The sequence below is a fragment of the Macaca mulatta genome, chromosome 17 (assembly GCF_049350105.2).
Source record: "Macaca mulatta isolate MMU2019108-1 chromosome 17, T2T-MMU8v2.0, whole genome shotgun sequence".
Taxonomy (NCBI): Eukaryota; Metazoa; Chordata; class Mammalia; order Primates; family Cercopithecidae; genus Macaca; species Macaca mulatta.
Genome location: NC_133422.1, coordinates 5,551,930 through 5,565,178, shown reverse-complemented (window position 1 = coordinate 5,565,178; position 13,249 = coordinate 5,551,930). Strand labels below are relative to the sequence as shown.

General features: G+C 35.3%; 1 protein-coding gene across 2 annotated transcripts in view; it reads right to left on the bottom strand.

Annotated features, from left to right (window-relative positions):
* The window catches only part of NUP58 (nucleoporin 58), a 42,629-nt gene that overhangs the window by 8,478 nt on the left and 20,902 nt on the right, over positions 1-13,249 (bottom strand). For both annotated transcript variants that reach the window (XM_015120771.3, XM_015120772.3), the window contains 5 exons: positions 12,964-13,138; positions 9,042-9,121; positions 7,076-7,194; positions 6,585-6,667; positions 2,371-2,572 (listed from right to left, as the gene is read on the bottom strand). In XM_015120771.3, coding sequence (XP_014976257.1) covers positions 2,371-2,572; positions 6,585-6,667; positions 7,076-7,194; positions 9,042-9,121; positions 12,964-13,138 — 659 coding nt within the window. The remainder of the gene's footprint in view (positions 1-2,370; positions 2,573-6,584; positions 6,668-7,075; positions 7,195-9,041; positions 9,122-12,963; positions 13,139-13,249) is intronic.

Below are 13,249 nucleotides of genomic sequence, written 5' to 3'. Positions count from 1 at the left end.
AAAATTTCATATGCAAATAAAAGCAAAATCCCTCTGATAACTCAAATCTTGTATAGATAAACAGTGACGTATAAAAACAACGTGTAAGCTCTCTCTACCTTCATCTAGATGGTCTAAAATTTGTTACTGGCACTTAAAAGATTTCACAGAAGTCACAGAGCATAAGGGATAACTTACGGGGTACAAAACACCATTCAATAAATAGGGACGTTTCTAAATGTATCTAACAGAGCTCATAAATCTCACATCATGGTGACATGACTAAAATAACTAAAATTTTGACTGGGAAGGCCTGGGAGACCTTTAGAGAAACAAAAGGAGAAAGAAAAGATAATGTAAAATTGTTATCACTATTGTTTAGCTTCTCAGTTCTAAGAATTCATACAATTCAAAGCGAAAACACTGTAAGGTTGTTTAGGTTAATAAATTATAATTTCTGCTATCTGATTAGAAAGCCCTTACGTGGACTTCAAAATTTCAGGGAAGAGTGAAGGCAGTCAATTTCCCCAAAGCCTGGCAAATGTCACAGGCAAAATTAAAGCCTATGAGCAAAAGGCTCAAGAATACACCAAATTAGGCTGATATTCTCAACCACCACAGAGGACAAAGACCAAATCTATATTGTCTACCTTTGCATTTCCCGAGCCCAGCACATAGTAGGCACTCATTTAGAGAATGAACACACATCTCCATATGTCCACGAGCTCAAAATGTATGAGTGAAAACCTATGAATTTCTCAAAATAACACTGTCTAGATAAGAAAGTTAAACACACACACACACACACACACACACAAACCCTTGACAGGAGGTCTTGCTTCAAGTTTAGGTATTTATCATAGAATATATTCACTTACAACATAACTTTTTATATAACTGACATTTCTCAAGTTTTATTTAATAGAATGGAAATTCACTATGTTTAAAGAGCACTTAACCAAACCTACACTTATCTACTTTAGGATTAATACTGGCTCTAAAAAGTAAACTATTAACTGGTTAAGTAATAATGAGAGCTGATGGTCATAATTATGGGATTGATTCCTTTTAAGAAGTATCAATCCTCAAAGGAATTAATCCCATAATGACTTTTTCCCTCCGTAACTTGAGAATGCAATGCTACACTCCACTCAGTTAGAGAGCTACCAGACAGTGCTCATGCGAGCCACTACTCACACGGGTCCAGCCACGGAATATGGAGGATTTGACATAAATCTATCATCAACCCTTTACTTATGGCAAGTCAATTCTGTCAACTCCAAATGTGAAGAACAATGTTTTAAACTGCCAATAGTGAAAACCAGAGAATGCTTCCCTAGTATAGGTAGCCTGAATGCAATCTAAATATGTATTAATTTTTTTTGTATTATAATGTACTATTGGACTATATGGAACTCTCAGAAAGACACATGCTATTGAGTAATAAGCATTACTAAGAAGTTTATGATGATTAAAGCAAAAAAATCTGTATCAATTAAGACTATTTTTCCATCTCAAGCTTCAAACTTGACAAAAGGGATGGCAGGATTAAGATAATTATTAACCTCCGATAGACACAGGACCAAATAAAGCACTGTAGAATGACCACAAAAATGTTTCTCTAATTAGAAGTGTAACTAAACCAAGGAATAAAACAATCTGCTTTCCATGTCACCGATTATTTTCATCTGTTCAACTTCTCAGTTGCTCCTTAATGTGTAATCTACATCTCAAAACATCTTTCTCCTGTGCTTAATGTGCAATCCACATCTCAAAACATCTTTTTCCGGCTCTTGCTGTTCTGTTCACCTTGAAAAGGTACAATTCTAGCATGTATCTTCTTCAAAAGTTGGTTTAGAGGGCCTGTATTCTGTTTACAGTCAACATACATACAAACAAGCCTACTGATCTTCAACATAACTTCAGTCAATAAAAGCATACTTCATCCTGAATGTGGGTAATCGCTATGTATGAGGAAAATGAGAATGCACCATCTATCAGTATCATATATGAAAAATTCAATGTAAGAATGGATGATCTCTGACTTTAAAACAATAAATGGTACAGTCATGATTTCAGAATCTAATGTTATTCTTAAATGTAATTCACTAGTGAAACACCATATTCTAAAGGGCATTTATAGCAATACAGCAAATAACATTAAGTAAATTCACAATATTCAGTATCTAATTGATGTATAATTATTGCTAAGACTACCCTGCCTTTTTTATCAGGTATGTTTATAATTGTGTCCATCACAATTTTAGATTGTATTGGAACAGCTACTCATATAAATTTCTTCAGTGCTCACACAAATGGAAGACTTATAAAAACGCACATAAATGTTCTGCATTGGAACAGTAAGAAGCTATAACTTGAATGCGTTCAGACCTGTAGCAGGCTGTTGCTGCTGTGTAAGTGTTGCAGCCATGGCAACGGCTGCTGCGTTTGGCATGGTGCTGAAAGGGGTGGGTCCAGTAGTAACTCTGGGTGTGTTCTGCCACTTCTTGGCTTCGGCTCGCCTTGTTTCAAACACATCAACAGCATCTCCCAAGAACATTTTCCTGTAGCCAAGGTACTGTTCTTTCAGAACCTAAAGAATAAAAAATAAACAAAAAGGCTAAATGAAGTTCCACATTGACTATGGTAATACATGGATGAATATAACCATGAGTTACCAAAGACATTGCCAATATTATACATTCAATCTGAACTGCAAATAGAGTGCTAATAATGCACTTTCATGTAGGAAGTGATGAGTTCAAGAGTTCTACTGCTCCCTTGAATAGTTTACTCCCTATCTTTACAATATGCTTCCTAAAATACTGTCTTTGTGAGGCCTTGTTTGAAATAAATCAGCTGGCCGGGCGCAGTGGCTCACGCCTGTAATCCCTGCACTTTGGGAGGCCGAGGCGGGAGGATCACGAGGTCAGGAGATCGAGACCATCCTGGCTAACACGGTGAAACCCCGTCTCTACTAAAATACAAAAAATTAGCCGGCACGGTGGCGGGTGCCTGCAGTCCCAGCTACTCGGGAGGCTGAGGCAGGAGAATGGTGCGAACCTGGGAGGCGGAGCTTGCAGTGAGCCGAGATGGTGCCACTGCACTCCAGCCTGGGCGACAGAGTGAAGACTCCGCCTCAAAAAAAAAAAAAAAAAAAAAGAAATAAATCAGCTATGCTTTTAGACAGAGTAGTATCTAAATAAACACTCCATCAATGTGAAGATGGATGAAAAGACTTTAAAAATAAATATTCCAGTTTCTCAAGAAACTTTCCCCTCAAATGTCCAACCTTTTCATAGCCTTTTGATTAAAACAGTTAAAAAAAGAAAAAAAAGTCAGCTCTAAATATATATATTTTTAAACACATTTTTTAGAAGGCCTGGGTAACACATGCTAAAATAAGATGTTGCACCTCAGCAGAATGCTTGGAGGGTATCACGAGGGCTTCTACTGTATTGCTATTATTTGACCAATGAACAATGAGACTTGATCCATGTTAAAGTTATGAACCCAACCACCCACCTCAAAGAAAAAAAAATGAGTTTATAACTCCAAAGAAAGAAAAATTTCCAAGTTCATAAAGTGAGCTGCTTTTACCCAATGCAGCATCTGCCTTGATTAAAGCCATTAACAAGCAACAATTCTGTTTCACTTTAGAATTACTTTATGCTTTCATTGAAGATTTAGCCTAATTTAGATAGGTTTTTAACACTTTTTGAAGAGACACAGATTTTTCATATTTCTTACATTTCTTAGCAGAAATTAATAAACATTAGGTTCTGATTATAACCAGTACAGCACTTAAAAATCTTACTGTTGTTTACAGTATTTAAAAGCTATCATCGCCCTTTTTGTGTGGCTGTCAGTGTTTGATGTTCCAAACTTTGCTACATTTATGATGTATTAAAAAGGGGGGCCTGCCAAGAACTGGATATTGGAGAAGATATAAAGCCAGAATCAAGACATATGATGTAAGAAAAACAAGCCTTACCGATCTCTTGCAAATCTACCCTTCCTTTTCCTGAGCAAGCATCAGTATCCCATAAATTTTAGTTCTACTTCAGATAATGGAAAACAATGATCCACTTTAGATACTTAAGACCATTAGTTGAAAGAAACAGGCTGGCCGCGGTGGCTTCCACCTATAATCCCAGCCCTTTGGGAGGTCTAGGCAGGAGGACTCCTTGAGGCCAGGAGTTAAGATCAGCCTGGGCAACACCAAAAGTCCCCCTCTCTACAAAAAGTTAACAAATTAGCTAGGTGTGGTGGTGCGTGCCTATAGTCCTAGCTACTCAAGAGGCTGAAGCTGAGGCTGGAGGATCGCTTGGGCCCAGGAGATTGAGACTGCAGCGAGTCATGATTATGCCACTGCTCTCTAGCATGGACAACAAAGCAAGCCCCTGTCTCAACAAAACAAAAGAAAATAATAAAACAAACAAACAAACAAAAACCTTGACAGCAGCCATGATTTATAAAACAAATTGCTAAAACGTCCAAATGTGTTAATGTTCCTAAGGCCTGGCTGGATAAGATAGTTAATGCCTGTTTCAACAGATTTCCTAATGAAAAACAAAATGAACAAAAAAATGTCTTGTGAGATTTCTATAAGAAATAAAGAAGCCTAGAGCTTAGTTTGCTCACTAAACTAAGCTAAAAATAATGGCAACATACCAAATCTGATCATAAAATATTATTTGGTTCTTGGGAATATCCTTTTGTTCTTGGGTTGCTTAAAGAGTAGGTCAAAATTTCACGTCTACAACATTTATTTAACATGATCTAGGGCAGTTTTATGTGGTCTTCGTCTCACTGCTTTATGGTCATATTACCAAAAATGATATATTTTCCAAACCAGAGAGGAGAAAGTGCTGTTAAAAAAAATAAATAAATAAAGTATATTTACACCTGGCATTTGCTCTAAAATACTTCGAGGGGTAAAAAAGCATTTCCTGTGGAGCAAGTTCGGCAAGGTTCTGATAATGGCTGCAGTTACGTAGTCATACCTGGGCATTCATTATCATGATAGCCTCCTTTTGTGTACATTTGAAAGATTTCGTAATAAAAATTAAGGAAAAAAATTCTGCACAATGGACTTCTAAGTGCCATACATTAATTTTACTAAAAAATTAAAGTAACATTTATTATAGACTAATAAAATTTTTTAAAAATCTGGTAAAATTCCTCCTTTAGAACAAAATTTAAAGATTTGGGTTACAGTTTAAAATCTACTAACGCAAAAGGTCTAAAGTGTGCTACCATTTCAAAAACAGTGTAATTTAAATGGTTAACTTAAAAAAAATTCTGTTACTATGCATGAGATCAAAATAAAAATGAAAATGTTGATAATTCCAATTAAACTCTATTCTACACAGTTGATAATATCTAGACTCAGGTTTGGCCGCCTGAATTTTAAAGGTTTTTTTGGACCACATATACTCTAAGATTAAAGAGTTTAATTACATTTGCTCAGTTAGTTAGAAAAGATGTACTTACATTTAATATTTCACTTAAATACATTTTCAAAACTAACGTTATTATATGAGAGTCAAAATATTCAGGCTGGGTGCAGTGGCTCATGCCTGTAATCCTAGCACTTTGGGAGGCCGAAGGAGGACTGCCTGAACTTAGTAGTTCGAGACCAGCCTTTGCAACATGGCAAAACCCTGTCTCTACTAAAAATACAAAAAAAAAAAAAAAAAAAAAGCAAGAGTCATTCTAAATATTCAGTGATAAATCATTTTATTTACATTATTTAATAAACACAAACAGTTCCCTGCATTTAGAAGGGAGAAATGTTGTAGACAGGGTTTTAATGCAGTGGCCAATAAACACTTAAAACACACATAAAATTAAGGTAGTATAAAATCATTTTGCTACTAAGAATATTCTTCTTTTTTTTTTTTTTTTTTTGAGACGGAGTCTCGCTCTGTTGCCCAGGCTGGAGTACAGTGGTGTGATCTCAGCTCACTGCAACCTCCACCTCCTGGGTTCAAGCAATTCTCCTGCCTCAGTCTCCCAGGTAGCTGGGACTACAGGTGCCTACCACCACGCCTGGCTAATTTTTGTATTTTTAGTAGAGACAGAGTTTTACCATATTGGCCAGGCTGGTCTCGAACTCCTAACCTTGTGATTTGCCTGCCTCGACCTCCCAAAGTGCTGGGATTACAGGTGTGAGCCACCACGCCTGGCTAAGAATGTTTATTTTCTATAGTGCTATTTATAGTGGTAAAGAAATAGAAACCACCTAAATATCCAATAGAAAACGGGTTAAACAATGTATGTACAAACACACAACAAACTCCTACGTTAACTATTAAAAATGATATTCAGGAAATATGTGTATTAACATAGAAAGTTATTCACAATACACTGCTTAAAAAAAAGCTGTAATAACAGACTGTACAGGGTGCTTGGATCTTTTTTAAAAGAACATATACTATCAATCATTATGTCTAGGTATGTTATGGATTAGAGTAGTTTTCATCTTTTCACTTATATGTAATTTTAGCTATTTCTGTACTAAGAATGGATACATTTGTCCCCAGATGAACAAACACTTGGGTCTAGATATCCAGGTAGATAAATGGGCAATGAAAACTTACCTTTACGTTTTCATGAATAGACTGAAGTTGCGCCGCTAAAGCTACAAATGTTTGATAAATTTTCTGCATAGCCATTGACAAATCTATAAAAGAAAATTACATTATCACCCAAATATATATATATAGAGAGAGAGAGAGCACAATCCATTTTACTTTTCTATTTGAGTCCAATTTTTGGCATAGTTAACATGTAAGAGAAAAAAACTATCAATATTCTCATGTCTAGAGAACATACAAAGTAGTAGACTGGGAGAAGAATGTCTACAACAGTAATCTGGGGGGAATGCCCTAAGATTTCTGCCCTTGTTACCACAGTAGCAATTCATATAATAAAGCATATTACATTTATAGGGAATAAAGGAGTAGTAAATGACTTCTAAGGGAATTTTCTTAAAGGGGCTACCAGTAGTTATCCAGAATACCTATTATATAACCACATCTATCTCCTATAAACAAAAGTTCAAAAAAAATGACCACAGTAAGCATGTTACCTTGAGGGGTTATATGTGAATTATTTGCTTGAGTGGCAAGATGGTTTTCTAGTTCTTCAATCTGCTGCCTGTACTGCTGAAGTTGTACCTCAAATTGCTGAACCAAGATTCTGAAGTAGCTTTAAAAAACATTTAAAAAGTCAGATGAAATGTTTTCTTAATTCGGAGTGACAAATCCAAATTAAGGAATATTCTGCAATAATGTAACAGTCTTCAAAAGTATCAAGGTTATCCAAGGAAAGGAAGAACTGAATAACTGTGATTGGAAGAAATTACGGAGAAATTACAAATGCACTGTGAATCCCAAATAGGATGCTGAAACAGAAGTACATTAGTGGAAAAACTGGCTGAATTTAAGTAAGTTTAGTAGTTTAGTTAATAATATTGTACAATTTTAGTTTCCTGTTCTTGGTAATTATACTATAGTTATATGTTAACATTAGGAGAAGCAGGGGAAGTGATACAAATAAATTCTCTGTACTACTATTTTGGAAGTTTTCTGTAAGGTTAAAATAAATTTACAATAAAGTAGAAACGTCTACCAACCAGACTGCAGAATTAAGAATTTACAGTTATTTTATCAATGAAATTTATAATCTGAGAACACTGTAGTATACTACAGAAAGCACATGTAATTATTGCTACTTTTCTAATAAATTTACTCACAGAGAGTGCTAGGTAGATTAAAAAAAAAAAAAGTATCTTGAGTAGTATACAAAGGAATCTGAATGTTTTTCAGTAAAAAATGGGCAACCATGAAAGCATTTTGCAAAATTAGCTCTGATGGCAGTATTAAGAACAAGACAGAGGGATAAAACAGTAGAGGAAGTCCAGTGAGGAAGCACATCCCATGCCAATCTGAGTAAGAGGAATATCATGGTCATTATGAATTTCCTGATTTTGAGAATTGTTAAGTATGAGAATATCCTTATTTTTAAGAAATATCCACTGAAGTACTTTAGTATAGTGAACATTATTTCTGCAAATAACCCAAACTGGGGGAGAAATGTATGTATACATTTAGAGTGTGAGGAACAAAAATATGGTAAGAATGTTAATATGTAGGAAATTGGAATGAAAGACATACAGGAATTTTTAGTTCTCATCTTGAAACTTATCTGTAAGACCAAAATTATAATAAAAAACTAAAAGAATAAAATAAGTAAGGGGCCAGGCGTGGTGGCTCACATCTGTAATCCCAGCACTTTAGGAGTCTGAGGCAGGAGAATCACTTTAGCCTAGGACCAGCCTAGGCAACACTGTGAAATGGCATCTCTACAAGTTAATTAATTAATTAATGGTGAGGGATCAGGAATCAAACAGATCTCCACCACTCAACTCACTTTTGCATACCTCAGTCTCTTTATCGCTAAAACTGGAATAACAACAGCTACAGAGGTCTTATGAAATATGAAGGTAAAGCATGTAGAGTCCTAAGCACACTGCATGGCAAATAGTAAGCATTTGGTAAACATTAGTTATTATTATCTTCATCAACATGGAAGGACATAAAGAGAGAGACAAGATGTATTTTACATGTATGGAAACCAAATGTATATACAAGCTGAGTGATGTGACTGCAGGTTGGTTTTTTTCTTCTACTTATCTATATTTTCTACTTTTTCTTCCAGAACACGTATTACCTATGTAAATGAATAATCGTAATTTTCCATTACCAGCAAAATTTAATAAAATGGAGTAGACTCTGTAAGTAGTATGTACATGAAGTATAAATGCATAATAGTGGTGAAAAGCTCAGATCTTAGCCTTCACTTACCCTGCAGTAAAATGGTGTTAATGGAGATAAACCTTTTTAGGGTTATTATGAAATTTAAAATCCATGTAAAGTGCTTATTAGCTCAGCCTTTCCACATAGCATACTAAAAATATTTAGTTTGTATACTATTATTACTGTTCTGCTTTCTGAAAGTGAGAAACATTTGTTTTTAAAAATCCAGCCACTTACTCAGCAGGAGCTGCATATTCATGTTGAAGTCCAGGTGGTGTCTTCTGGGTTCTTAAAGCGATTTCAGCGTTCTTTAACTCCTAATATACCAGAGGGTTTCAAAAAAAAAAAAGCCAGTTAAGAGTTAGGTTAAAAATACCACACTAAAAAAAATATTCAGTCTCTGGACTGAAACTTCAAACAATACCTTGGAGGTTCACGCTATAAGAACATATTATGGATGAAGCTGCTTCACAAGTTGCTAAAACCTTTCAAGAGCAGATAAATTTCTGTTTGTTTAACAAACTTTATGATAAAATTATAAAGAGCTGTAGATCTATTTTTAAAACTATGATTTCTGTAGGATTCATGAAGTGAATTCACAGACAGTGTAAAGATTATATTACCACTTAAAATCTTTAATATAAATGCAGAAAATGCTTTTTTTAAAGGCAGGTAGCAACAATAATGTTGAGGCTGAGTCAGGCACAATTAACATTTGGGTGCTTGCTATGTACCAAACACTATGCTAAAGGTTACTTCTCAAGGACAACACTACAATGCAGGCAATGTTTCTCTTTTTACAGATGAAGAAATGCATTTACAAAGCCATTAAGTAACTTGCCCAATACCATGTTGCTAGAAGACCGGAGAACGGGATCTTTTAAAGCTTACACACTCAACCATTCTTATATTGTATTCTACCATTCCAGCCAATGTTTTTTCAAGATAAGTATTCTGTTTACCCCCTTTCATTCCACATTCCTATCAATTTCACTGTATTTTCGAACTCTATTTAAGTATTCTTTATTTCACAAAGAGTTACTTTAACTTTATATTCCCTGTAGCAACATCTCTCCCTCACTAAACTGCCAACCTGCTAAGTTGATGACTGTTTTTTTTACATCCTTTTCACTCAACTCAGGCTCCATCCCACTCCGCTCCAATACAAATACATGTGTAGATGATTCAAGACTGACCCTTGCTACCACTCTAAGCACTGACTCTAGCCAGGCCCGGACTCTTATAACACTAAACTGCTTGCAGATCATCAGACATGCCCATACCCTCATTCATGATACTTGCCTCTTTTTCAAGACTCAACGTAAAGGTATTCTACACTGGACAGATGATAAAAGTGCCCACTTGAGGCCTCTGTGCCCCTACAAAACCCTTGTACCTGGGTCATATCACTTGATGGATTTAACTCCCTCCCTAATCTAAGTCTTGATCCCTAACGCCTGCTGAAGCGCCTGGCACACAACAGATCTTTTAAAAATGTTAGTTGAATGACTGGAGAGCTGAACTCAGCAATTTAACTTCAATAAACCATGTAGCCCCGACTCACCCCAAAAGAAGAACTAACTATCCTATTTTAATTTAAACTCAAGTTACTTACTAAAAATGAAGTATATAAAAGACTTTGTCTTCCATAAGAATCTGGTCTACATCACTTCTAACTGCAGAACTTATATTTCCCAGAAAGGCTTTCTTTGAAGAAAACATTTTAGGGTTAAATAAGATTGATACTTTATAGAGGATTCAGAACATTTTTTTCAATTGGTAATTCATTAGACTCTTAGTAGATTATTAGTTCCTGTCTACTAGAAATTGGAATAATCTTAGATCAAATTTCTTTAAAAATATTTTTTTTCTCTTTTTCTTCTTCCCCTTTGACCTGGTGAGCAGGAAATAAAAATCTGTTTTTTTAAATTTATTAAGTTCCAGGGTAGATGTGCAGGATGTGCAGGTTTGTTACATAGGTAAACATGTGCCACGCGGTTTGCTGCACCTATCAGCTCATCACCTAGGTATTAAGCCCAATATGCACTAACTATAAAATTCCTGAAATTCAGCTCAGATGATTCTTCCTTAAGGAAACTTTGAATCCCAACCTCTTATTCCTTTGCCACCTTTAAGTTCTTCTCAATCTTTTATTATTTCATTCATCCTCCTAGACTTTTAGTAACTTTGGAGTTGTCTTTTTATCTCTAAAAGACTATTAACATGCCCACTATATGACAGCTACTCCACCAACAACGGTGAATAGAATCATTCAGTTTTAGAGTTAAAATGGGTCCCATATAGCATTCACTTCTTTCTTTCAAGTTTGCCTCCTTCATTATTTTGCTCTAATGATGTTTCCCATATAACTTATATATAATTTCAAATATTTCACATAATTTCATGTGATATTTAATCACAGTCTAAACATTCTCCAGTATAAAAACATAATTAACTCTTTCTATTCCCTAGAAAGGACATACGTGATGATTAGGAAGAGTAAGTGGAGGGGAAACATGGGGCAATACAGGTGGAGTATCCCATATTCAAAAAGCTTGGGACCGGAAGTGTTTTGGATTTCAGAATTTTTCTGATTCTGGAATATCTGCACACAGCACCTTGGGGATAGAACGCAAATTTAAACGCAAAATTCATTTGTGTTTCTTATACACATAGCCAGAAAGTAACTGTATACAATTTTAATAATTTTGTACATGAAACGAAGTTTTAACTGTAACCTATCCCACGAGTTCAGGTGTGGAATTTTCCACCTGTAGCATCATGTTAGCACTCAGAAAGTTTTGGATTTTGCAACATTTCAGATTTTGGATTAGGGACGCTCAACCTGTATTACATTCATGTTTAACCAAGAAAATGTGTTAAGAGACCAGGAAATCTGAGAACAGACACTAACATCTTTGAAATCCCTTTAGCCATTACAGTTTCGAGTAGCTCTTTTAGTAACACATCATTATTAAAAAGATTACAAGATATTCTCCAATAGTGGACTTAAAGACCCAAAAGCACCTTTAAAAATTTTACTTAAAATACTACCATTTCATTTGTAAAGTTCATAGCCCTCTGATAAATCCACAGCAAACAGGTGTGTCTCACATGAAGTTCATTAACAGATCAGTGACAACTTTACGGAAAGATTTCTAGACTGCTATGATGAGATCAAGTACGTTCCGTAATTATGATAAATACAACAAAAATAAATCACCTATCATCATCCTTTCCCACTGAGGTAGAAACGAACTACATATTAAATATGTATTGTATATTACACCATAGGCAGGAAAAACAAGTAGACATTAGTGACAGACAATATTAGCCACATTACCATTGATTTTTATTTTTTTGAGATGGAGTTTTGCTCTTGTTGCCCAGGCTGGAGTGCAATGGTGCAATCTCAGCTCACTGCAACCTCCGCCTTCTGGGTTCAACCGATTCTCCTGCCTCAGCCTCCGGAATAACTGGGATTAGACGCATGCGCCACCACACCTGGCTAATTACTGTATTTTTAGTAGAGATGGGATTTCACCATGTTGGTCACGCTGGTCTCAAACTCCTGACATCAGGTGATTCACCTGCCCCAGCTTCCCAAAGTGCAGGGATTATAAAGCGTGAGCCACCAGACCCGGCCTACTATTTTTATTAACTAAGATTTAACCACGACTTGCAAGTCATCACTCAAATTTACAGAGTTAAAAAACATTATTTTCTGACTAGCTATGTTTCCTCTTATATAATAGACCAATTTAGCCAGCAACTACGCTTATGAAACCTAGTTAGTTAACAGCATAAGCTCTGGAGTTGGATTGCCAGGGTCTGAATCCAGGCGCTTCCATTTACTAACAAAGCTCTGTGCTTTTTTTCTTATTTATATAATGGGGATAATAATACCTACCTTGTTGGGCCTTTTCAGAAAACTTAACAGTTTAAACAGATATAAATTGCTTAGGATACTGTCTTGTATACAGAAAATGCTTAATAAAAACTCATTATTAGAGTGTATGAGCTATCTGGTTTCCTACCAGTATGTATGTATCAAACTTTATAATTAAAAACAAAACAAAAAAACAAAACACCTTATTTCAATTTTGGGAAAAAACAAAACAAAAAAATCGTAAGGTAAAATGGCCATAAGATGGTATACCTGAGCAGTTTCTATTTTCAATTTGTCAATGTTGAGAGTGTTTCTCTGTATTCCACTGGCAGCCAATGACAGGAGCTGCTTCAGAGCTTTAATATCTTCTTGTACCTTAAGCATTGCTTTTGAAGACATTCTACTAATTTCTTCTTGAACTTGTTTCTGCTCCTTCACAAATTTCCTAAAAAGTATATATTTAAAACTGAGTTTTTAAAAGTATATCTTTGGTTTCTTACAAAAATATATACATACTTAAAACAGTCCAAGTGTTTTAAAAAACAAAACTAAAAAT